The sequence below is a fragment of the Sinohyriopsis cumingii genome, chromosome 11 (assembly GCF_028554795.1).
Source record: "Sinohyriopsis cumingii isolate HCF-2022 chromosome 11, ASM2855479v2, whole genome shotgun sequence".
Classification (NCBI taxonomy): Eukaryota; Metazoa; Mollusca; class Bivalvia; order Unionida; family Unionidae; genus Sinohyriopsis; species Sinohyriopsis cumingii.
Genome location: NC_142971.1, coordinates 55,562,178 through 55,588,343, shown reverse-complemented (window position 1 = coordinate 55,588,343; position 26,166 = coordinate 55,562,178). Strand labels below are relative to the sequence as shown.

General features: G+C 34.4%; 1 protein-coding gene across 4 annotated transcripts in view; it reads right to left on the bottom strand.

Annotated features, from left to right (window-relative positions):
• Positions 1-26,166, bottom strand: part of LOC149788489 (UBX domain-containing protein 7-like) — a 75,283-nt gene that overhangs the window by 7,428 nt on the left and 41,689 nt on the right. Inside the window, exons 10-12 of one of the 4 annotated variants that reach the window (XM_089974487.1) lie at positions 19,606-20,137; positions 13,244-13,323; positions 8,568-8,770 (exon numbers count right to left, since the gene is read on the bottom strand). In XM_089974487.1, coding sequence (XP_089830613.1) covers positions 8,612-8,770; positions 13,244-13,323; positions 19,606-20,137 — 771 coding nt within the window. In that variant the 3' untranslated portion in view covers positions 8,568-8,611. Of the gene's footprint in view, positions 1-4,085; positions 8,771-13,243; positions 13,324-19,605; positions 20,138-26,166 lie in introns of those variants that run through there. The other 3 variants (XM_089974488.1, XM_089974486.1, XM_089974489.1) reach the window with 3 other exon arrangements.

The window sequence follows — 26,166 nt, the reverse complement described above, 5'->3', positions numbered from 1 at the left end:
GCATAGTTGCATACATCTGTGTTTGGATCTGTGTAGGCACATCTGTAAACACCCAAGATTTATTTTGCCATACAAATTATCTTTGCACATTCAATCTTTCTTTCCCTTTGACTTTGTGAACCTTGACACTTATGGCTGCAATAAAAACCTACATTTTACATATACAAATCTAGCTTGTCTTATTTGCATTATATAACATTATCCATTCATAAAAGTAATATGACTTGAGCAACGTCCCTGATGGATTTAGTAATATAAACATTGATTTCCTGTACCTTTCTTTATAAATGTACATAACCTTAGAAAAGACAAATTTAATGAGGTAGTAGAGAGAAATTCCCTCCAATGATGATGCATACTGCTGAATGCAATTCCTGAACATCTCCATAACAACCAATGTATACAATAGGTTAAAGAGTTTTAAATTTCTTATTATCATGAAATATAAAGAGCATGCAAGTTAGAATAAATCAACATAATTAAAAGTGACACATTTTAAAGAGTTTCTCGGTCTTGCTATAATGTTCATCTTATGCCCCATTTATCAAGACACATTTGCAAAACCCCAAAATATAAAGTAGTTTTTGAAAATCTGAATAGCTCTCTAACAACATTCTCTCTTGGTACATTTGAAACATTTTCAAATATACACAGACAAACCACCCAAGGTTAATGGTTTCCTAACATTCTCTGGTTTCCTTCACCTCCAAGACTACAATTGAGCAACTGTGGACACCTATGATTTTCCTCTTATAATAAGATCTGGGGGACCAACCTAATAAATCTGTTACAAAGTGATCAACCTAATAAATATGTTACAAAGATATCAACCTAATAATCTCTTACAAAGAGACCAATGTAATAATCTGTTATAAAAGAGACCAACCTAATCAATCTCTTACAAAGAGACTAATGTAATAAATCTGTTACAAAGAGACCAATGTAATAAATCTGTTATAAAACAGACAAACCTTTATCAATCTGTTACAAAGAGACCATTGTAATAAATCTGTTACAAGGAGACCAACCTAATAAATATGTTACAAGGAGACCAACCTAATAAATATGTTACAAAGAAACTAACCAAGTAAATCTGTTATATAGAGACCAACCTAATAAATCTGTTGCAAGGAGACCAACTTAATAAATCTGTTATACAGAGACCAACCTAATAAATATGTTTTTGAAAAACCCTTTCCTGCTGAACCAATCTTTCATTTAGCTCAGGTGATGTAGATAACTTTACCACTGAAGTTGTTCTTGGGTGTGGACAGAGGTGCAAAGATGATAGCTATATCAAGCTTCCACCAAAGTGCACTCAAAATATAGGAGAGTACAAGGGTAATAGAGGATGAACTTATTACCAGGCAAAGATATATTTAGTAAATAAGTAACCTTCTTTTCAAACGGCCTGGGGGTGGGGGCTTTTCATCTGATAAATATGAAATAAAATGTTACAACCTGTTACACAATCAATAAAGATGAATGCGAACAGCATTGATCCAGACCTGCAGTTGCACACTGTAGCAACAAATCAAGGTTAATGCTGTTTACTTGAAATCATCATCATCAGAACAAACAAACAACACACCAAGCTCCATACTGCTGACAGTTGGGCATACATTATAAACTAGAATCCAGTCAGTATCTGAGTGCTTACAGAAATAGACATACATTATAACTAGAGTCCAGTCAGTAACTGAGTGCTTACAGAATTAGACATATATTATAAACTAGAGTCCAGTCAGTAATAGAATGCTTACAGAATTAGACATATATTATAACTATAGTCTAGTCAGTAACTGAGTGCTTACAGAATTAGACATGCATTGTAACTAGAGTCGTCAGTATCTGAGTGCTTACAGAATCAGACATGCATTATAACTAGAGTCCAGTCAGTAACTGAGTGCTTACAGAATTAGACATACATTATAACTAGAGGCTAATCAATAAATGAATGTTTACAGAATTAGATATACAATTATAAACTAGTCTAGTTAGTAACTGAGTGCATTAAGAATGCCCCCAACACCAAATGAAGTGTAATACAGTTTTCAAACAAGGGGTCTAAGTGGGCTTGGTATCCATCTATGTTAGTTAAGATGTCAGTTTGCGAATGCAGATTCACACACATACTGAAAATGCAGAGGTGAAAGAAAACTTGGAGCACAAAGTTGCTACACTGTGTTATTAATATTGGTTTATGTTGGTGTCATTTATCTCCTTTCCTGGTGCATATGTAATGTAGGTTTACGTTAGTATCATTTATCTCCTTTCCTGGATTATATATAATGTTTAGGTTGGTGTCATTTATCTCCTTTCCTGGTGCATATGTAATGTTGGTTTATTCTGGTGTCATTTATCTCCTTTTCTAGACTATATATAATGTTGGTTTATTTTGGTGTCATTTATCTCCTGTCCTAGACTATATACAAAGTTGGTTTATTTTGGTGTCATTTATCTCCTTTCCTGGACTATATATAATGTTTACGTTGGTATCATTTATCTCCTTTCCTAGACTATATATAATGTTGGTTTATTTTGGTGTCATTTATCTCCTGCCCTAGACTATATATAATGTTGGTTTATTCTGGTGTCATTTATCTCCTGTCCTAGACTATATATAATGTTGGTTTATTCTGGTGTCATTTATCTCCTGTCCTAGACTATATATAATGTTGGTCTATTTTTGTGTCATTTATCTCCTGTCCTAGACTATATATAATGTTGGTTTATGTTGGGGTCATTTATCTCCTTTCCTAGACTATATATAATGTTGGTCTATTTTTGTGTCATTTATCTCCTTTCCTAGACTATATATAATGCTGGTTTATTTTGGTGTCATTTATCTCCTTTCCTAGACTATATATAATGTTGGTCTATTTTTGTGTCATTTATCTTCTTTCCCTGACTATATATAATGTTGGTTTAGTTTGGTGTCATTTATCTCCTTTCCTAGATTATATATGATGTTGGTTTATTTTGGTGTCATTTATCTCCTGTCCTATACTATATACGATAATGGATTATTTTTGTGTCATTTATCTTCTTTCCTTGACTATATATAATATTGGTTTATGTTGGTGTCATTTATCTCCTTTCCTAGACTATATATAATGCTGGTCTATTTTTGTGTCATTTATCTTCTTTCCTTGACTATATATAATGTTGGTTTATGTTGGGGTCATTTATCTCCTTTCCTAGACTATATATAATGCTGATTTATTTTGGTGTCATTTATCTCCTTTCCTAGACTATATATAATGTTGGTCTATTTTTGTGTCATTTATCTCCTTTCCTAGACTATATATAATGTTGGTCTATTTTTGTGTCATTTATCTCCTGTCCTAAACTATATATAATGTTGGTCTATTTTTGTGTCATTTATCTTCTTTCCTTGACTATATATAATGTTGGTTTATTTTGGTGTCATTTATCTCCTTTCCTGGTCTATATATAATGTTGGTTTATTTTGGTGTCATTTATCTCCTTTCCTGGTCTAAATGTACAGTATCACTTTCTCAGCATACAATCAATTAGTCATTTATACAACCAGCACTGTCCCTGGGATCTCTCCACAATCTTTGGGGACTAGTCCCCAATTCATAACTTACGCACTGTTTGTAAAGTATGAAAAGTAAAGTATATACACTTCCTTGACATTACACTGGGGAATTAATCTGTACAGTAAGTATGGAATCCTAGTTTGCCGTTAACTGACCCCTGGAGACAAGTAAAATCACCTCCCAGGGTGAGATGTGACATCTGAGACTCAGTGATTAAGGCTTAGGACTCTGGAAGAAACGTTTCTTGGTTTGATTCCCAAATTCAATTAGCCTAGACTGACTGGCTACCAAACGTCTCAGGATTTTGTTGTAGGTCCTGGTTTGTGTTTCTCTTAGTAATTCAATTTTTGAAGTGTTTCAGGAGAAAAACACATCTGCTATATTTTTATTTTTTATTACAGCAAAAATTAGAAAGTATACTTTTAAAAGATATTTTGGGTGTTGGCACTGAATATATGAAACTTCGTAAAAAGAATGCATAGTTCATGTGATAACATATAAATGAAAGACTGAAGGCAATTTAATATGGCATTATTTACCATTTATTTAAACAAACATATTGTACTTGCTTCAAAAATATATAAGAATTTAAAATGTAAAGTTTTAGCAAATATTCATAAATTATAAATGGGGATGATTTTTACAAGAATTATGCTCTTCTTAAAGTAAAGTCTTTTTTATACATATCTAATTCAGGAAAGAAACTCTGATAGTTAGATAATTTATTTCTGTACATCAGGGATGATGTTAGTTCTTTTTCATACTTATCTAAATCAGTAAGCAAATTCCGACACTTAGATAAATTTATTTCTGTACATTAGAGATGCTGTTAGTTCTTCAGCCTCGAGCCTATACTATATTATCAGTAAATTTACAAAATTCTTTCCTTATTAAAAATCTGTTTTTCACTAGATTGTAATAATTCACTAGACTGTAATAATTCACTAGACTAATAATTCACTAGACTGTAATAATTCACTAGACTGTAATAATTCACTGGTATTTAACAAACTAGTCGTATAAATAAAATTATCAAATTATATAAACTTTTAGTGTTACTTAATTACTATTTTATTTTTTTCTTCAGTTTAAATTATAGGACATACATTATTATCCAAAAATATTTTAAGTTCTTTTTAGACTGGTTCTACTGAAATTGATTCATATTGTGTTCCAATAAATGTCCTTCTAAGAGACTGACATTTTACCAGTTGAAAAAACTGTAGGTAATACCCCCTGTTAATGTGACCATGCAATTCTAAGATTTTCAAGATGACAGCCACTGAGGTCATAACAGATGTCCAAGAAGCATCGTTTTCATTAAGGACCAACTAGACACAGTAAGAAGTATTCTGGTGAAAATGCCATGGCAGTGGGAATTTCCATATTAGCAATAATGAAATCAAGGTTTTCAAGATCACAGCCATAATGGTCACCATATCAAATTTCAAACAGGTTCCATTTTCATTGAAGACCAACTTGATACCAGATTTCATTTGGTGACATGATGATATGACCATTCTTCCAGGAGTAAGATAATAAGATGGCTGACTTGGTGGGAGATATAGGACCAACTAGACATTTAAGTACTTTTTTTTAATTGAAAACTTGTGTTAATATGACCATCAATTCTGGAAATGAATCAATAGTTTCAAGACGACCACTTTAGCAGCAATAATATATATCCCAGTGCAAAGTTTCAAGGCAATTATTTAAGTGGTTAAGCAGGAGTTGTGATTAACTGGTGCTAACAGAAGCACAGACAACAGATCATCCTGTAAACTCTTCTGGCCTGTGTTCTGGAGGGCTAAAAATAAAAAAGGCCTCCTACAGAATGCTATGTTTGAGCTGAACTGTCAAGACCATATTCCATACTACTTAGCCAAATCCACAAAGCATGAAAAAAGAAAGTCACTGTGACCTCCTTATGTCTGTGATGGGCATTACCCTCGCAATGAATCCACCAACAGAATGCCATGACTGTATATATATAAGTGTCAGAGAAATTATCTGACCTCTACATCAACAACACCAATGATACCATCAGAAAAGTGATACCAATGTCTTGCCTATGATTTGCAGGTGTGACCTAATTAATCATGAGCTATTCTTTAGCTGATTCAATTATAAAAGTATCAAATTCTTTCATAACATCATTTAATTAAAAGAAATACCCTACATCATCAAACAGGTATTAAAAAGGCAAAAACAACTGTCAATACTTGAGCAGAGTTTGTTACTCAAAACTGCTAATAATTTGTGAGGATGTGACATATGATTATCATATAATATTGTGATATAATACAATGAATTCATGTAACATTGTGAAAATAATGCTATGATAACACAATGAATTCATGTAACATTGTGAAAATAATGCTATGATAATATGATGAATTCATTCATTTGTACAGATAGCAATTTTTATGGCTTTGCTGAAAATGACATATTCACTAATATTTAAATTCATGGATAGGGAAAAGGTCCTAATGACTTCCTGAAGGATCAATGTTGGTTGAATCTATAAGCTCATGCTTTGTAGGGATATGAAAGGGGTCTTAATGACTTTACTGTTAAGGACCACTGTCAGTAGGATCTATACTTTGCAGGAATGTGCAGTGGGTCTTAATGATTTACTGTGAAGGACCACTGTCAGTAGGATCTATACTTTGCAGGGATATGAAAGGGGTCTTAATGACTTTACTGTGAAGGACCACTGTCTGTAGGATCTATACTTTGCAGGGATGTGATAGGGGTCTTAACCACTTTACTGTGAAGGACCACTGTCAGTAGGATCTTTACTTTGCAGGGATGTGATAGGGGTCTTAACCACTTTACTGTGTAGGACCACTGTCAGTAGGATCTTTAGTTTGCAGGGATGTGATAGGAGTCTTAACCATTTTACTGTGTAGGACCACTGTCAGTAGGATCTTTACTTTGCAGGGATGTGATAGGAGTCTTAACCACTTTACTGTGAAGGACCACTGTCAGTAGTATCTATACTTTGCAGGAATGTGGAATGGGTATTAACAATATTACTGAGTATCATTGTCGGTTGGATGTATAAGTTCATGATTTGCAGGGAAGTGGAATAGGTCATACTGGCTTTACAGAAGGATGATTGTTGATTGGTTGGACAACAATCCTTGTAGTAACCATGAAATCAATGAAAACTGGTACCTTATAAAAATCAGTGATTTCACTGTTTGTTTTAAATGCTGCCCATGCTCATTCACTTTTTTATTGCTAATCAGCAACAATGCATGGAATCACTGTTAAAGGAAAATTGCTTACCATAAAGGTACAATATCTTTGCAATTTGAAAGAAATCTAGACACTATTACAAGAATTATCTAAGTTCAAACTTACTTTTATGTACCACACATTGGCTTAAAATTCACTTTAGCATCATATACTTGACTTCATAAGTCTACACTCATTTTGTACAAAATAACTTAACACAATGTTGGAACTATATTAATAGTCATACAGGTCATGCAGGCATTCAATGCCAATTATTTCAGTAATGGGTGTCATTTTTAGAAATTGATTTTACATACCTTTAAATGGCAATTATTTACTTTATTTGGATTTGTATACATCCATATTCCTCTGGAAGATCATTATTTACCCACCCCCCAGAAGTAGATATATGGGAAAACCAATGTTAAAGTACATCAACAGTTTTGGATGAAATCAACCTAAAGATGTGATCCAGTACTATTCAGATTGAATGTAGCACGCTGTGATGTCACAATGAAAACTGTCCATGTTGATAAACAAAGTCGTACTACCCTACATTGTGACCGTTTGACTCAACATGTTCTTTTCCTGACCCAGTGTATTACCTGGCAACCATTTTAAAGTCCATAGTGATTGATAATTTTCGTCTTGAAGTTTCCAGTTGACAGTTAAGGTGGATAACATTCCATAATCAGGACTGAACAAATGTTGGTTAAACAAAATTAGTATTATATTTGTAAACAACAATTTATATTTAATTTATGACAAGTAAAAGTACATACATGACCTGTATCACTTTTATTATAGACTGAGCTGTCTGGAAAATATTTTCAGTACTTTCATTCCTTCAAACGATTTACATATATGGTCACTGTGGAAATTTTGATGTACATGGGAAGTATTAAGTGGTCAAATGTTCCCTAGTCCCTCCTTCACAAAGCTTTGCTTGACTCCAAACATTACTTCAAAATACCCTGACTAATCAAAAGGCTGCATTTGCAAATTTTTAGTAATATTTCTCATGTCTAGAGTGACATTACTGGAAATTAAAAGTCAAGTATTATAATGGAGAGTGAAACACTATGTACTAACTTGTAATTCTCCCAAAGTCAAGTATTGTTATGGAGAGTAAAACGCTATGCACTAACTCGTAATTCTCTCAAAGTCATGTATTATAATAGAGAGTGAAACACTATGCACTAACTTGTAATTCTCTCAAAGTCATGTATTATAATAGAGAGTGAAACACTATGCACCAACTTGTAATTGTCCCAAAGTCAAGTATTATTATGGAGAGTAAAACACTATGCACTAACTCGTAATTCTCCCAAAGTCAAGTATTATAATACAGAGTGAAACACTATAAACTAACTTATATTTCTCTCAAAGTCATGTATTATAATAGAGAGTGAAACACTATGCACTAACTTGTAATTCTCCCAAAGTCAAGTATTATTATGGAGAGTAAAACACTATGCACTAACTTGTAATTCTCCCAAAGTCAAGTATTATAATGGAAAGTGAAACACTATGTACTAACTTGTAATTCTCCCAATGGCAACTGTTAATGAGATTGAACAGATCCTAAACACGCTTGGCTGACATGATGGAACATTTGGCTGACATGATAGAACATTTGGCTGACATGATGGAACATTTGGCTGACATGAAGGAACATTTGGCTGACATGATGGAACATTTGGCTGACATGAAGGAACATTACAGATCTTAAAGTGACGGGAAAAATGAACTAACTACCAGCATTATCTGGACTGTATGAAGATCTAGGATAACTACCAGCATTATCTGAACTGTATGAAGATGCCCTCTTGCTGATGAAAGCCGGCTTCCTGTAAAGTTGCATCAAAGTCAAGCTCTGACAAGTTTCTCCGGGGGAACTGTGTCACCATCTCAAAACTTTCATTAGGGTAGCCCAGACTTTCAACAAATAATACCAAAGCCTAAAAAGTAGACAACAGTGAAACTTGTCAATAAGGATAAACTTGTCATCTCCCTTCCAAAAGTCAAGTTATGTCTTGTCAGAAAAAGCAACAGAAATAGACCTGTTAGGTTTCTTTGTCCCAGTGCAACTGACTGCAGTGTTCATTTCACAAATGGAGTGAGTGGGCTCCAATGGCCTCTGCCACATCAAAAAAGTGAGTAATTTTGAAATAAATGTGGGTCACAAAATACCCTTATTTGCAACGTGTTTATCTAAGAATTCAAATACATATTATCAAAAATGACTGCCACAGGGATTTATTAATTTATGCAATAAATATTATCAAAAATGACTTCCAAAGGGATTTATTAATTTATGCAATAAATATTATCAAAATTGACTGCCACAGGGATTTATTAATTTATGCAATAAATATTATCAAAAATGACTGCCACAGGGATTTATTAATTTATGCAATAAATATTATCAAAATTGACTGCCACAGGGATTTATTAATTTATGCAATAAATATTATCAAAATTGACTGCCACAGGGATTTATTAATTTATGCAATAAATATTCACTTTCCACTATTATATGCTTTGGATCAGTCTTTGCAGAGTCAGTCTACAGCATGGTTTTCTTCAATGTCTCTGTCCACTAAAATAACCACGTCTATGGTTCAGGACACAAATATTTTAGCTGACAAGAATATTGCACCAAACTATGCTACAGTCAGACTCAACAATGACTGATTCAAAGAATAAATTGCTGAACAAATTAAATTTATTGCAGAAATTATTAAATCATGGCCCAAGTGCCTGTGAGCATAAAATGCCGCCAAAGTCGCAAGCCTTCTCTACTGGGATCTGAATTCCTCCTCCTCAAGTAATCATTCTACCCAAGAATTTATTTTGTACAGCCAAGTCTACATGTACATTTTCTCCTCCCTGGACACTGCTTTGGATATAAATGCACCAGTGTTTTCAATGAATATTTCATCTTCTCTTCTTTCCATTTTCTATCAATGGGCAGCAACTATATATGATTGACTGCTGCCCAAGCTAATCGAAATAAGTAAGACATTTTCAAAACCCAATCAAAATCAGTAAAACATTTGCAAAACCCAATCAAAATAAGTAAGACGTTTTCAATACCCAATCAAAATCAGTAAAACATTTGCAAAACACAATAATAATAAGACGTTTTCAAAACTCAATCAAAATCAGTAAAACATTTGCAAAACCCAATCAAAAAGAAGACATTTTCAAAATTCAATCAAAATCAGTAAAACATTTTCAAAACCCAATCAAAATAACTAAGACATTTTCAAAACCCAATCAAAATCAGTAAAACATTTGCAAAACCCAATCAAAATAATTAAGACATTTTCAAAACCCAATCAAAATCAGTAAAACATTCGCAAAACCCAAACAAAATAAGACATTTTCAAAACTCAATCAAAATCAGTAAAAAATTTGCAAAACCCAATCAAAATCAGTAAAACATTTGCAAAACCCAATCAAAATAAGTAAGATGTTTTCAAAACCCAATCAAAATCTGTAAAATTTTGCAAAACCCAATCAAAATAAGTAAGACATTTTCAAAACCCAATCAAAATCAGTAAAACATTTGCAAAACCCAATCAAAATAAGACATTTTCAAAACTCAATCAAAATCGGTAAAACATTTACAAAACCCAATCAACAATAAGTAAGACGTTTTCAAAACCCAATCAAAATCAGTAAAACATTTGTAAAACCCAATCAAAATCAGTAAAACATTTGCAAAACCCAATCAATAGTATAAGACATTGGAGTCATAACATGGCCATCTTTGGCAATAAGCACAATCTTATTAATTGGCTTGGGATAAAACTGATGCAGTCTAAAATCAACTGATCTTTAATTTATTAATTGGCTTGGGATAAAACTGATGCAGTCTAAAATCAACTGATCTTTAATTTTATTAATTGGCTTGGGATAAGACTGATGCAGTCTAAAATCAACTGATCTTTAATTTTATTAATTGGCTTGGGATAAGACTGATGCAGTCTAAAATCAACTGATCTTTGATTTATTAATTGGCTTAGGATAAGACTGATGCAGTCTAAAATCAACTGATCTTTAATTTTATTAAGTGGCTTGGGATAAAACTGATGCAGTCTAAAATCAACTGATCCTTAATTTTATTAATTGGCTTGGGATAAGACTGATGCAGTCTAAAATCAACTGATCTTTAATTTTATTAATTGGCTTGGGATAAGACTGATGCAGTCTAAAATCAACTGATCTTTAATTTTATTAATTGGCTTGGGATAAGACTGATGCAGTCTAAAATCAACTGATCTTTAATTTTTGTTTTCTTGGGTCTTTTATCTATCCTATGGGTGTCTTGAAGGGAGCTTTCTTGCACCAAAGACAAAAATTATGACATAAAATGAATCCTGTGAAAATTTTAAATAATTAATCCAATTATTCTTTAAACAGAGACAAAATATAATTACAGACAAATATACTAAATATAGATATTTCTTACCCGAAGAAAGGATAATTATAGGACTCTTTCCATAAGAAGAGTCTCTTGAAAGAATGTATGCTCTACTTGATGAAAAGAATTTCAGCAATTCAAGAAAAGAATATTTCTTCCTTTCTAACTGCTGGGTGCTGAATCTCTGATAATCAGCAATACACTGTAACAAGATTTTAAAATTAGCTGCTGTAGATGACGGTTTGGCACCATTCCCATCTAAGGCCAATAAAATATCATAAGAAGTTGTCTGTTAAAAAAAACATGTTTATATGACATTCCAGTTTGCAACAACAGTAAGATTTTCAAGATTGGCACCATTTTCATTTAGGACCAATTAGACATCATGAGGAGTCTTTTTGTTGACATGTCCAGCCATTTTCAAGTAGCCATAACACGATTGTCATGACAGCCACTGTGGTGACCATATTTCCAGTTAGATTGGCACCATTTTAATTAACGACCAATTAGACATCACAAGAAGTTGTAAGTGAAAATCACATGCTGACATAACAATTCATTCAGGATTAGTAATAACAAGATTTTCTAGATGGCCATTGTGGTACCAATACTGGGTTTCTGGTGAGCATCAAGATGGCCATTGTGGTACCAATACTGGGTTTCTGATGAGCATCAAGATGGCCATTCTGGCACCAATACTGGGTTTCTGATGAGCATCAAGATGGCCATTGTGGCACCAATAATGGGTTTTGGGTGAGTATCAAGATGGCCATTGTGTATCCAATACTGGTTTTCTGATGAGGATCAGGATGGCCATTGTGGCACCAATATTGTGATTTCATGACAGCTATATGTCATCTTGACTGCTATGTCACAAATGAAACCAGTGTGTCATTCTGATGTTTGTACCGTCATCTTCTATTCATCTATACAAATAGCATATTTCAATCTTTTTTATAATTATAACTAACTTGTTCATCAGTTGTAAGAACTACACATTTTTCCCCATTAGAAAAACCATCCAAATATGCAGCACCAGTTTCAAATAAAAGATCATATGAAGAGGAAAATATGTTCTAAACATATGAACTTGTATGCTTGTATGCTTGGGACAAGGTAATTACTGTTAATGCCAGGTAACTACTGTGAATGCAGCTTGAGTGGTGCTTTCTGCTGCTCATGAAGTGAATTCTTCTCGTAATTTCTATGTCCTGCACAGTATTTCTACTGAAAAAAACTATAATTTCTGGTTTTTACTTCTGATTTCTGATGATTTACTCTGTATTGGTACTCCAGCAGAGAATGCAAATTTCAGAACAATAAAATCAAAACAGCAGTGATAAGAGATATTTCCTAACACAAATTTATGATTTTAAATGTAAATTTCTGTTCAAGATATTAATATGCAATGCAATATCTGCACCTGCAAAACTGAGCACAAAAAGTCATGTAATATGAAAAGCAATTCTATCTTTTCACTAAATAGTATTGTTGCAACTTTTGTGTATTCTTCCACTGTATGTAAAATGTAATACTTTGAACTCCTTAGTTTTCATTGGGCACCATGTTTCATGTATAGATGATACAACCCACAAATTGATGGACCCAATAAACAATACATCAACTTGGGAAACAATAAGACAATAAAATCTGCAAATTTAAGTAATGAAGAAAATGTTATTTTTCTGAAAACCATGAAAATTGATACTCGTTAAAATAAATGAATTTACAATATGTCAGTCAATACACACACACACAAATTAATGAATTCACAATGTATCAGTCAAAACATAAAAATTAATGTGCACTAATCTTTCAAAAATAGGCTTTGCCTATTTCGTATTATATCAACTTACCATAGAGTTTGACCTATTTCTTATTATATCAACCTACCATAGGTTTTGACCTATTTGTTATCAGATCAACCTACCTTAGAGTTTGACCTATACTTATTATATCAACCTACCATAGGCTTTGCCTTTTTCTTAATATATCAACCTACCATTAACTTTGATGAAGCTGGAAGCACTAGCTGTTCCCTTCTGCCATCTGGAAATCTGAATAAAATATTGGTCTTTGCATCTGTAACAAAAAACAGGGTAAAGACTGAATACCAGAAACTGATATCAAATTTAAATACATTATTTAACATACTGTTTTTTATTCTTATGAAATGCCAACTGTAATAATAAATTAATTTCATGTTAATGTAAATAATCATAGCTTGACTGTTGATAAAAAAATTATATCAATTCAACAGCTTGCTATAATTGTTTAGTCATGCTGGATGTCAAGCAATTCAACAGCTTGCTAAAATGGTTTAAGGATGCTAGATGCCAAGCGATTCAACAGCTTGCTAAAATGGTTTACGGATGCTGGGTGCCGAGCAATGCAACAGCTTGCTATAATGCTTCAAGCAAGCTCAATGCCAAGCAATTCAACAGTTCGCTATAATGGTGCATGCATGCTGGAAGCCAAGTACTTCAACAGCTTGCTATAATGGTCTAAGGATGCTGGATGCCAAGCAATTCAACAGCATGCTAAAATGGTTTAAGGATGCTGGATGCCAAGCAATTCAACAGCTCGCTATAATGGTGCATGCATGCTGGAAGCCAAGCACTTCAACAGCTTGCTATAATGGTTTACGGATGCTGGAAGCCAAGCACTTCAACAGCTTGCTATAATGGTTTACGGATGCTGGATGCCAGGCAATTCAACAGCTTGCTAAAATGGTTTAAGGATGCTGGATGCCAAGCAATTCAACAGCTCACTATAATGGTGCATGCATGCTGGAAGCCAAGCACTTCAACAGCTTGCTATAATGGTTTAAGGATGCTGGATGCCAAGCAATGCAACAGCTTGCTATAATGGTTAAGGGTCCTGGATGCCAAGCAATTCAACAGCTTGCTATAATGGTTTAAGGATGCTGGATGCCAAGCAATTCAACAGCTTGCTATAATGGTTTAAGGATGCTGGATGCCAAGCAATTCAACATCTTGCTATAATGGTTTACGGAGGCTGGATGCCAAAAATTCAATAGCTTGCTATAATGGTTAAATCATGCTGGATGCCAAGCAATTCAACAGCTTGCTATAATGGTTTATGGAGCCTGGATGTCAAGCAATTCAACAACTTGCTATAATGGTTTATGGTGGCTGGATGCCAAGCAATTCAACAGCTTGCTATAATGGTTAAATTATCCTCGATGCCAAGCACTTCAACAGCTTTCTATAATGGTTAAGGATGCTGGATGCCAAGCAATTCAACAGCTTGCTATAATGGCTTATGGAGCCTGGACGCCAAGCAATCCAACAACTTGCTATAATGGTTTATGGTGGCTTGATGCCAAGCAATTCAACAACTTGCATTAACGGTTAAATCATGCTGGATGTCAAGCAATTCAACAGATTAATATCATGGTTAAGGATGCTGGATGCCAAGCAATTCAACAGTTTGCTATAATGGTTAAATCACACTGGATGCCAAGCAATTCAACAGCTTACTATAATGGTTTATGGTGGCTGGATGCCAAGCAATTCAGCAGTTTGCTATAATGGTTAAATCATGCTGGATGCCAAGCAATTCAAGTGCTTGCTATAATGGTTTATGGAGCCTGGATGCCAAGCAATTCAACAGCTTGCTATAATGGTTTATGGAGCCTGGATGCCACAAATTCAACAGCTTGCTATAATGGTTTATGGTGGCTGGATGCCAAGCAATTCAACAGCTTGCTATAATGGTTAAATCATGCTGAATGTCAAGCAATTCAACAGCTTGCTATAATGGTTTATGGTGGCTGGATGCCAAGCAATTCAACAGCTTGCTATAATGGTTAAATCATGCTGAATGTCAAGCAATTCAACAGCTTGCTATAATGGTTTATGGTGGCTGGATGCCAAGCAATTCAACAGCTTGCTATAATGGTTAAATCATGCTGGATGCCAAGCAATTCAACAACTTGCTATAATGTTTTAATCATGTGATACCAATGCCCAAGGTAATTCCTATGCCATGATGACTGTTTCAAAAACTTAAAATAATCAAGGTAAAAATGTTATTTTCTGTTGGTACATTATGGTGTAAATATTTAAAAAGATGTTATTATAACAACATATGCTATAACTTAAAATTAGAGAAAAAAAAATTTAATTTTAAATAAGGATAGGCTGTTTTTTATTAATTAGATATTTAATGTGGGGTTTTTTTTAAAGTCATGGGAGAAAAAAGTGCTAGGATCAGCAATGAGAAATAGGAATGGTTGGCCAACCAGAAACACATTTTGGTGGTTTGACTTATTGAGTTTTCAGTAAAAAATAGAGTCCATGTTTGCAGAACTGTCTGTTCCTGTTGCCTTTCAGTTTTCATAATCAGGACTAGAGTCATCTATAACAACTTCTGACCAAAATGGCCCAATACATCAACTGTCAAAACCCTAAATTTAGCTATAACATGATCCCAACTTCTGACAAATATGGCCCAATACAGCAACTGTCAAAACCCTAAATTCAGCTATAACATGACCCCAACTTCTGACAAAAATGGCCCAATACATCAACTGTCAATGTCCTAAATTCAACTATAACATGATCCCAACTTCCTGACAAAAGTAGCCCAAAAACATCAATTGCTAAACCGCTAAAAAAGCAACTGCAAAATTCATCTATTACAAGATGACAACTTCTGAAGAAAATGGCCCAAGACATCTATAGGCAAAATGCTAAAATGGGCAATGAAAAATTCATCTATAACATGATCCTAACTTCCTGACTAACATGGTTCAAAACATCAATTGTCAAAAACCCTACAAAAGGCAATGTACTACAAGGTACACAAATTTTCATGTATTATCAATTAAAAAATCAAATTTTCATGTACTATCATTTAAAAAATAAAATCACATGCTAAGATGCATGAAACTTCATTATTTTTTAGTTGCCTTTCATCATTCACTTAACTTTGGAATTCTGATTTCAAACTCAAGTAAACAACAATATAGTCTAATCTCATTTATCTGAGAAGAATTATTCTATTTACATTTTGCTGCATTATCCTGACCAAATGACTGTCAGATAACATGTTGCATTAACCTGACCAAATGACTGTCAGATAACATGTTGCATTAACCTGACCAAATGACTGTCAGATAACATGTTGCATTAACCTGACCAAATGACTATTAGATAAAAAGAAATATTACATTAGAACATCATATTCTAGATGCTTCTCGTAGGTCGGTGGTTGTTTCCTGGGTTCTTTCTCCACCATTAATACTTGCCACCATGCATAGTCTATTGTGTGCTAAAAAATGGCATTAACCCTACAACAACAACAACAACAACAACATACTCTAGATATTTGTTCATATCATTGTAAATTCATTAGAAAAACTGCTAATTAGGCTAAATAGAATAATCAGTCTTATATCATTGAAATAAATCAAATCCCTCAACCTGTCCTAAATCATTCAAATAAATCAAATACCTCAATCAGTCTTACATCATTGAAATAAATCAAATCCCTCAACCAGTCTAAAATCATTGAAATAAATCAAATACCCCAACCAGTCTTACATCAGTTAAATAAATCAAATCCCTCAACCAGTTTTGCAGCATTGAAATAAATCAAATACCTCAACCAGTCTTACATCATTGAAATATATCAAATACCTCAACCAGTCTTACACCATTGAAATAAATCAAATACCTCAACCAGTCATACATCACTGAATAAAATACCTCAACCAGTCTTACATCAATGAAATAAATAAAATAATATCTGAAGCTTAATCAAAATTAGACCAACGATATGGCTTACTGAGTGGTAACAAGCTCAGCCAATCAAATGCAAGATCTCCATATTGGTTTTAAATAGATCCTACTTGCTAATGAGATTCTGTGACCTTGATGACATAAGCACATATCCGATGTTTGATAAAAATCAGGTCAGAAATATGCCTTCCACCATGGTAAAAAGCTAGCCAATCAGATGTGAGATCACCTCATTAATATGCACAGCTCATGCTCTTATCAAATTCATCAATGAGCTTGCCAGATATTGGGCCAAATTCAAAGTCGAATCATAATAAGCTCAGCCAATCAGATGCAAGATTAACCTCTTTGGTATTTGTGGATCATACTCGTTGTAAAACTCATCCAAGATCTTGATGATATAAGACTAAATTTCAAATCTGATTCAAATCAAATCACAAATGTGGCTTCCAAAATGGCAACAAGCTCATTAAATCACAAATGTGGCTTCCAGAGTGGTAACAAGCACCAACATCTGGAAGATATAAAGAAATATTTCAAGTTTTATCAGATCACAAACATGGCTTCCAGAATGACACCAAGCTCAGACGATCACAAGCAAGATCATCATTTTGTGTGCATATTGCTTATTATCAAACTTGTTCAAAATCTTCTTTATATAAGCAAATATTCAAAGTCTGAGCAAAACTGGATTGGCCAATACAACCTGAGATAGAAGATTACTTCATTAATATGCATATATTGTGGTCTTCATCAAACCCATTGATAATTTCAATGAAATAAACCCATATTTCAAGTTTGAGCAAACTTAAATCAGAAATATAGCTTCCAGAATTGAAAACTCTAGTCAGCCAGTCTGACACAACATCACCTAAGTAATAAGCATGAATCTGTCTCCATATGGAACTCATCAGAGATTTTAATGATATAAACATATATTCCAAGTTTAATCAAATCAGCATCAAGAGGAGCAAGTAGGTTAGCCAATCAGAACTAAGACCACCTCATTAGTATGCATGCACTTAGCTCAAGATCAAACTCATCATAGACTCTGATGATATAAATGTCTAGTTTAAGTGTGATTGAAAATTGTGGCAACAAATAATTGTTAATGGGCACTCTCTCAAAAGTACATAATAGGGGGCACTCAGCAGTTAATATGTACTTTTGAAAGAGTGACGTATGTAAGGTGAAGTAGTTGGCATTTAAAACATGCACAATGGAGAGAATGTTGGCATACCTCTATGCTACATTAATGTAATATGGATATTTCTTTGGATATTGTACTTTTGGAAATTTTACATGATTTAAGCACACTGCTAACTAAAGTGACTGCTCCCTTGTGTTAAAAAATCAGCCTGAATTAGTCTAAAGTACACTATACACAGCAGCTATTGAAATAAGGAAAATGAATTTTGCCAGACTAGACAATACCAGCTTCTGAAAGTGCAACGAATGAATTACCAAATATATCAAATGTAAAAAAAGTTATTGGCTCTTTTTTATACAATTAATCTCTGAAGTTCAGGAAGTGAAAATGACCAAGTAGAGCTAGCACTTTTTTGAAAGGTGCACATATGAAGTAAGGCCAAGCTGTATACTCTATAACCCATAGTACACCCATCACTCATACACCAAAATAAAGGAAATTAAAGGTTCTTTGAATTATACCTAAAATTGATAAGGTCTTTTGTAAATAGCCAGTATAACCAGTGAGGAAAGCCGGGGAAATTCTTTTTCTTTAAAATCCTAACCCTATGCAAAATAACTGCTGAGCACCCCAAAACAAGACTCTCATTAACTTTGATACTTTATAAAACAAAACTCTCATTAACCTAGATACTTTATGAAACAAGATTCTCATTAACCTTGATACTTTATAAAACAAGACTCTCATTAACCTAGATACTTTATGAAACAAGACTCTAAAATAGGACAAGCCTCCTTTCTTGGTAAAGGGCCTCAAGGGAGATTGGTTGTATTTAACTGAGTTACCCTCTTTACACAACAACATTATTATTAGTAGTAGTGGTAATAGTAGTAGCAGTATAAACCTAGCTACATTACATGATGCCAACATGTGAAATAGGACAAGTTTCCGTTGTTAATGTAGTTTTTATTATAGCCTATCATTACATTCTTTTATCTTCATGTCTTTATTTATGCAAAATATCATTGTTTGGTTGTAAAAACCATGTGCTCCCTAATCAGAACTGATATTTTGAAAATATTAATTTTTAATTTACATAGAACAAATGTATAAATGAACAATAAACAGTTATGAAACCTTGTTTGTATTTTGTGCTTGAACAACAGAAAATTAATTCCAATATGCAAACATTTTTGGCACATGTTAAAAATCATGAGATTATAAGAGACAGGTTGGACAAATGTGCATTAATTCTATTCCCATTTATAACTCCTGGATTGATTTCTACATGGAATTCTTTTTTGGTGCATAAAAGTGCACATCATATTTGCATATCTCCAGGTTAATCTTCCTGTAATAATAATAATAATAATATGAAGTCTGTAATAATTAGATTTACCAGTTATTAATAGTATAATATTAGCTAATATGCATTTTGTAACTAACCTCCAGAATTTCCAAAATATGTCCTATAGTCCCCTGTGACAATCTGATCATCAGTGTTGGCTGATTTCTCTGGACTAGACAACTCCACATCACTAGCCTCTGCCTCTGAAAGCTCAGAACCTCTTACAGTTTTCGTAAAGTCTTTAGAACTTCCCTGAGTAATGTCCTTTCTATTTTCTTCTACAGAATGATCACGCTTTTCCTCTGTCCTATTATCACTTTTCATGCTGGACCCTGCAGTTATTGAGGAAGATAATTCATGTAGATCACTTTCAGATGCTGCACCACTGCTAATGTCCTTACAAGCAGAGACTACTGAGTCTTTCTGAGTCACACTTAGCAAGTCACCTTGCTCTGAATCTGAGTCACTAAATGTTTCCAGCTCACTGCATGAATCTGAGTCCGACTCAACACTGATTCCTCTGTTTTTGTTCCCTGAGCTGTCTGTTGTCTGATGCTGCTGGTGAAGAGAGGCATGGATGGCAATGTTGAGCTGATCATTTTCTGATGCATCTAATATGCTAGATTCCTCCTGAAAATCATTTGAATGTGGGCATCAAATTACATGAGTAAAAGGAAATTTTCTTGTAAATTATGCTTTTACAATAAAATGTATCAGATCACATTAAGTTTAGGAGTTACTTCTGCTACTTTTTGAGTTTAGTCCTCCCATAGACTTGAAAAGGTCTCCATGTTTATGTTATACAGACCAAGGGAAACAACTCTTACATATTACTGCACGTTACCCCACTAAGTGGCATTCTGTGCAATTGATACAGTCAATTTAAACTTGAGCATTGTCTGAGACAGGATGCTCACATTGCCAGGAGTTGGGGTGGAGATGAAGGTGGGGTGGGGGGGGTAGGGATTGGGGGATGACGGAATTTATAGTAATGTGATTGGGTATGAATTTTTTTCGAGAAATGGAGAAACCTAATTTACCATAAAATGTCCTTTCTCTGCTAAATACAGCAACCAATTACAGTTAAGTTAGGAAAATAAGTGGAGGAGGAAATGCCTCTATCTAAAAGCACCCTGTATGGTTATAAGAACTCTATACCTCTCCAAGCGATAGTTGACACAACTGAATTTAAAAGTATATAGACATGCAAGGAAATATCCGGTGGGTTCCTGCACTTCACAAATGATTACAATACAGTAGCAAGATGACTGGTCATACCCAAAAATGCAGTTGCATCTAAAATGGTGTCAGCCAGTGAATGGTGGGGCAGCAACCATAGTATGAATGAGATTCAACTCCTTGTTTTGTGAGGTCATATCATGCAAATAGAAAGTTAAAAATGTGGACAGGGCATGCCAACCATGTATTTCATCATGTTTTTAATTGAAACACTGTGTTAAAAGGAAAGATTCATTGAAATAGTTCCTGTTCATGAGCTGAAATCCTCATCAGACAAACCTGTTCATGTGAAAGTTTCAAGTATGCTGGCTGAATGATTCGCTTTAGCCTGGAGGATTAAAACTTGTGGTGTTATCCTGTTTTCCTAAAAGTAGTGGGAGAAAAACTGCTGCCATCTGGACAAAACCATCTGAATGCATTTATGATAGATTCGGACAGCACATACTGGATCCTGCAACCTTAAACAGTCATAAAATTACTTTCTGGTTGCCAGAAGTCTGTTCTTGGCTATGGCATCATTATAATGACCAAACCATCAGAATGAACTGTAGACAGTTTAGATTCACAGGGACAGCATGGAGCCTGCTTACTCTCAATGCTCCAAGTCAACGATATCAGGAAGCATGTCTTGTACGACATCTGTATGGTAACTGTATGATAGACATCTAACACTATAAGCAAGCATGTCTTGTACGACATCTGTATGATAACTGTATGATAGACATCTAACACTATAAGCAAGCATGTCTTGTACGACATCTGTATGATAACTGTATGATAGACATCTAACACTATAAGCAAGCATGTCTTGTATGACATGACATGATAACTATATAATAACTGTATGTAACTGTATGATAGGTGCACGATAACCATATGATAACTGTATGATAGCTGTATGATAACTGATTAACTGTATGACAGCTGAATGATGGCTGTATTAAAGCTGCATAACTGTATAATGGTGTATGATATCTGTATGATAACTCTATGTCAGCTGTATGATAACTGTATGATAGGTACATGACAACTGTATGATAACTGTATGATGGTGTATGAAAGCTCTCAAATCCTTTCAGAGCAAAAGGCTGTTTAGCTGTTCAGAAGGTTTTCCTATGCAAACCAGGTTTAACGAATGTGCTAAAAGAGCATCTTTTGCGGGCACATGTAAAGTTGGACAAGTTGTAACATCTACCACCACACTGAATAGGAAGAGCTGAAGAAACCACCTCACTTAAAATAACTGTCTTGGTTAACATCTCTCTGGCACATGAACAATACCTTCAATGCATTTAGGAAGAAGCTGACACTTGTTATGAACTTCATATATAGATGAGCAAGGTGATGAGGTCTGACCTCTGCATTCACTATCCTTGCTAAATTGCATGAACCAAAACCAAACATACCAACTGAATTAAGTCATTTGGTACACCTCTGTTGATGTGGAGGAGAACATCATAAATGGGGATATGTCTACATATAGCCCATGCCCTGGTTTTGTCTGGTCAAATTTACCTAATATGGTGTGGCTTAAAAATCACTATCAAGCCCATGCTTTGGAGGAAGGCGCACATTCCTGGCTTAGAGTGAGGCTGAATAAAAAAGCAGAGAATTGGTATACTACCCGATCGTACGGGAAATGAAGGATTTTGACTTGTACCATATAAATCAAAATATGGAAGAACATATCTAACAAGTCATGACTGATCACATATTTGCTGCATTGCTCTAAAAGAACAACAGACCAACCAACAGAGCCATCCCAATCCTGAAATTTGGGGCAAAAACAAATTGATTTAGCAAGCTTAGTCTATCACAGGTTTCAAGTTGCCATTTGATTTTGTAACAAGAGGGATTATGCAACAGAAACCCAGGATATGTGGTTTTTGGACCAGATACACTACCATTTTCACAAGCAAAAGCTCTGTGCCCTTTTGCAGAACATCCACTTTCATGGAGTGTTCCATCATGAATAGGGACAATGAAAATGGAGGTGGCCAGATGAATGAGATTTGGAGACCCTCCAAAGTGACTTGGATCACCCAACTGGAAATAGGCTGCTCCAAGTGCAGTGATAAAGAAGAAACCTGGCATCCACAGTGGGTAGAACTAATGGAAAGTCACTGACTGTTGGCAGGAGGCTTGATAGGGAAGGAGAGTTTGTTTTCTTTATAACATAGTGTAAGAGACATGTTCAAGGTGGAAATGTCTATGTCCAGACTAAGTACATATGGATAATATGCAGCAGTATGGGATTTGGCTGGAAGGCTCAAAAAAGCCATGTAACACAGAGTCAGTCAGTCTGACTGGCAGCCAGCCATCAGCTGTGTGGTCTGCTGGGCATAAGATGCTGTTGAGAGATATGGTTGGGCAGCCACCCTGCCAGCCTGAGATGGCAAAAACATGATCGCAAAGTCATACACAAGCTGTCTGGATGGTTGCATGGCACACAATATATGACTTATAGGCTAAGCTGGCCAAAGAAGTCGTATGGTAATCCCACATGCCCAGTTTGGAAGTCGATTAGTAATCCCACATATTGAGATTAAATATTTCCAAAAGCATGCATGGGTGGGAAAATGGACCTATATCCTGTGGGATACCTATTTATATTTTCGTCAAAATTACTCATCAACATCTTTGAAAAAAATACCTGCTGTAAAATACAAATCAATTACAATTCCAATACTTGAATGGAATCAACTGTCATGGCACTTACTGGACCAGCAGTCACTGTGCCACTGGCACTGTTTTTGGTATCTTCTTGGGAGGGGTGCAGGTGACCTTTTGCTATCTCCCATAAAATTCTTTATGATTCTGAAAAAAGGTGGTGACTTGCAATTTCATGCTGATGATTTTTTTTGTGATTTGTTTTTCTCACAGCCCTTGAGATGCCATTTTAAAACATTGGGTCAGATGTCTTCTGTCTACAATGAACACACATTACATGTTTGTGATGTCAAACACTTTGTGCAGGTCAAACACATCTCATGATTGTCCTCCAAAACCTTAAATCATCTGCAATTTAGTTGACATCTCTGTAATGAAAGAGAAAAACAAACAAACATGTACATATGTACATATAAGTGCATACAACAAACACATAAACCGTTAAATTAAGGGTGAACTTGCATTGCCAAGAAAACCTAAAAGAGCACAATAAACTGAAATATAACAGCACTTAGATAAGTGATACCAATCACAATCACACCGACAATAATGACTGCTATGATAACTGCAAAAATACAAATAAATTCACAGAAAATCATGAAAATATATGCACAATGTATATAACATCTTTCTGAATTAATGTAGCACTGAAAAGAAATGGCAGATGGTCAAAATTAAGTAAATGGTTAAATGGATTCCAGGAGCACTGTTTACACTCGCAAAAGTTCAAACTAGTTACATCCGAGATACTGGTGGCCACCTAATGGGAATATAGGCGAGTTAATCAGTAAGAGTTACTTCCCTTAGACAATTAAGTTGTATAGGCAGAAATGTTTTTTGCCTTTCAGAGAGGGCAGGATTTAGAAGTAACAGAGAGTATGATTGGGTAATGTATTTGATGGAGAATGTTGTTGTTGTTGTAGGGTTTAATGCCATTTTTCACAACAAGATAGGCTATACATTGCAGGCAGTATAAATGGTGGAAGAAGAACCTGGGAAAACCCTGGAAAGAACCATCGACCCGCAAGAAGCTACTAGCAAGCTTCTCACATACCCACAATGGCCAAACCCGAGACTCGTACCCACAGAGACAGAGGTGAGATGGCAGTGATCTGTAACAGTGAGCACTTTATACCACTCCAGGCCCTTATTGGATGGAGAAATTAAGACACATATAAAAAAAAATGGATGATCACTATAATAAATTAGCCACAATTGAAACAAAACAATAATTTAAAACACAGAAATAACGAAGAGAAAAGAACAAATATGAAAAGATGCGAATTATAAATCAGATTAAAGAAGTGTGTGTGTGTGTCTGTGTGTTCTCAATATTGCAAAATTAGACTATAAAAATTAACAAAATTAGAGTATAAATAAAGTAACAACTTTCACTGAATTCATGAAAGACTGAGAATAGGAAACTGTATGACTGCCAAAGACAAGCAAATCTGCACTTGTATATTCACAAACAACTATCTAAAATGAGCTGGGTATTGGATGAGGAAGTTTTCTATTTGTAAAACAAAGAAAAAAATAAGCATGATGAAACATAAAAGTAAGATCCCTTCAACAGTTACATATGATTCACAAAACATTTAATGCAAGACACAGATCCCTTAAACAGCTATATGATTCACCAAACATTTAATGTAACACACAGATCCCTTCAACAGTTACATACAATTCACAAAACATTTAATGTAACACACAAATCCCTTCAACAGTTACAGAACATTTAATGTAACAAAACATTTAATGTAACACACAGAAACTTCAACAGTTACATATGATTCACAAAACATTTAATGTAACACAAACATCCCTTCAACAGTTACACATGATTCACAAAACATTTAATGTAACACAAACATCCCTTCAACAGTTACATATGATTCACAAAACATTTAATTTAACACACAGATCCCCTCAACAGCTATACGATTTACCCAACATTTAATGCAACACAGATGCTTTCAACACCTATATGATTTTAAAACATTTAATGTAACACATAAGATCCCTTTAACAGTTATATGATTTACCAACAATTAATATAACACACAGATCCCTTTAACTGCTTAAGTTTTACCAAGCACTTAATGTAACACAGATTCCTTCAACAGCTGTTAAGTTTTTACCAAACATGTAAAGCAACACACAGATTCCTTCAACAGCTGTTAAGTTTTACCAAACATGTAAAGCAACACACAGATCCCTTCAACAGCTGTAAGTTTCACCAAACATTTAATGTAACACACAGATCCTTTCAATAGCTATACAATTCACCAAACATTTAATGTAACACACAGATCCCTTCAGCAGTTATACCATTTACCAACATTTAATGTAACACACAGATCCCTTCAATAGCTATACAATTCACCAAACATTTAATGTAACACACAGATCCCTTCAATAGCTATACAATTCACCAAACATTTAATGTAACACACAGATCCCTTCAGCAGTTATATCATTTACAAACATTTAAGTAAAGCAAAGATCTCTTCAACAGCTGTTAAGTTTTACCAAACATGTAAAGCAACACACAGATCCCTTCAACAGCTGTTAAGTTTTACCAAACATGTAAAGCAACACACAGATCCCTTCAACTGCTGTTAGTTTTACCAAACATTTAAAGTAACATACAGACCACTTCAGCATCTATACAATTTACCAACATTTAATGTAACGCACAGATCCCTTCAACAGCTGAAGTTTTACCAAACATTTAATGTAACATACAG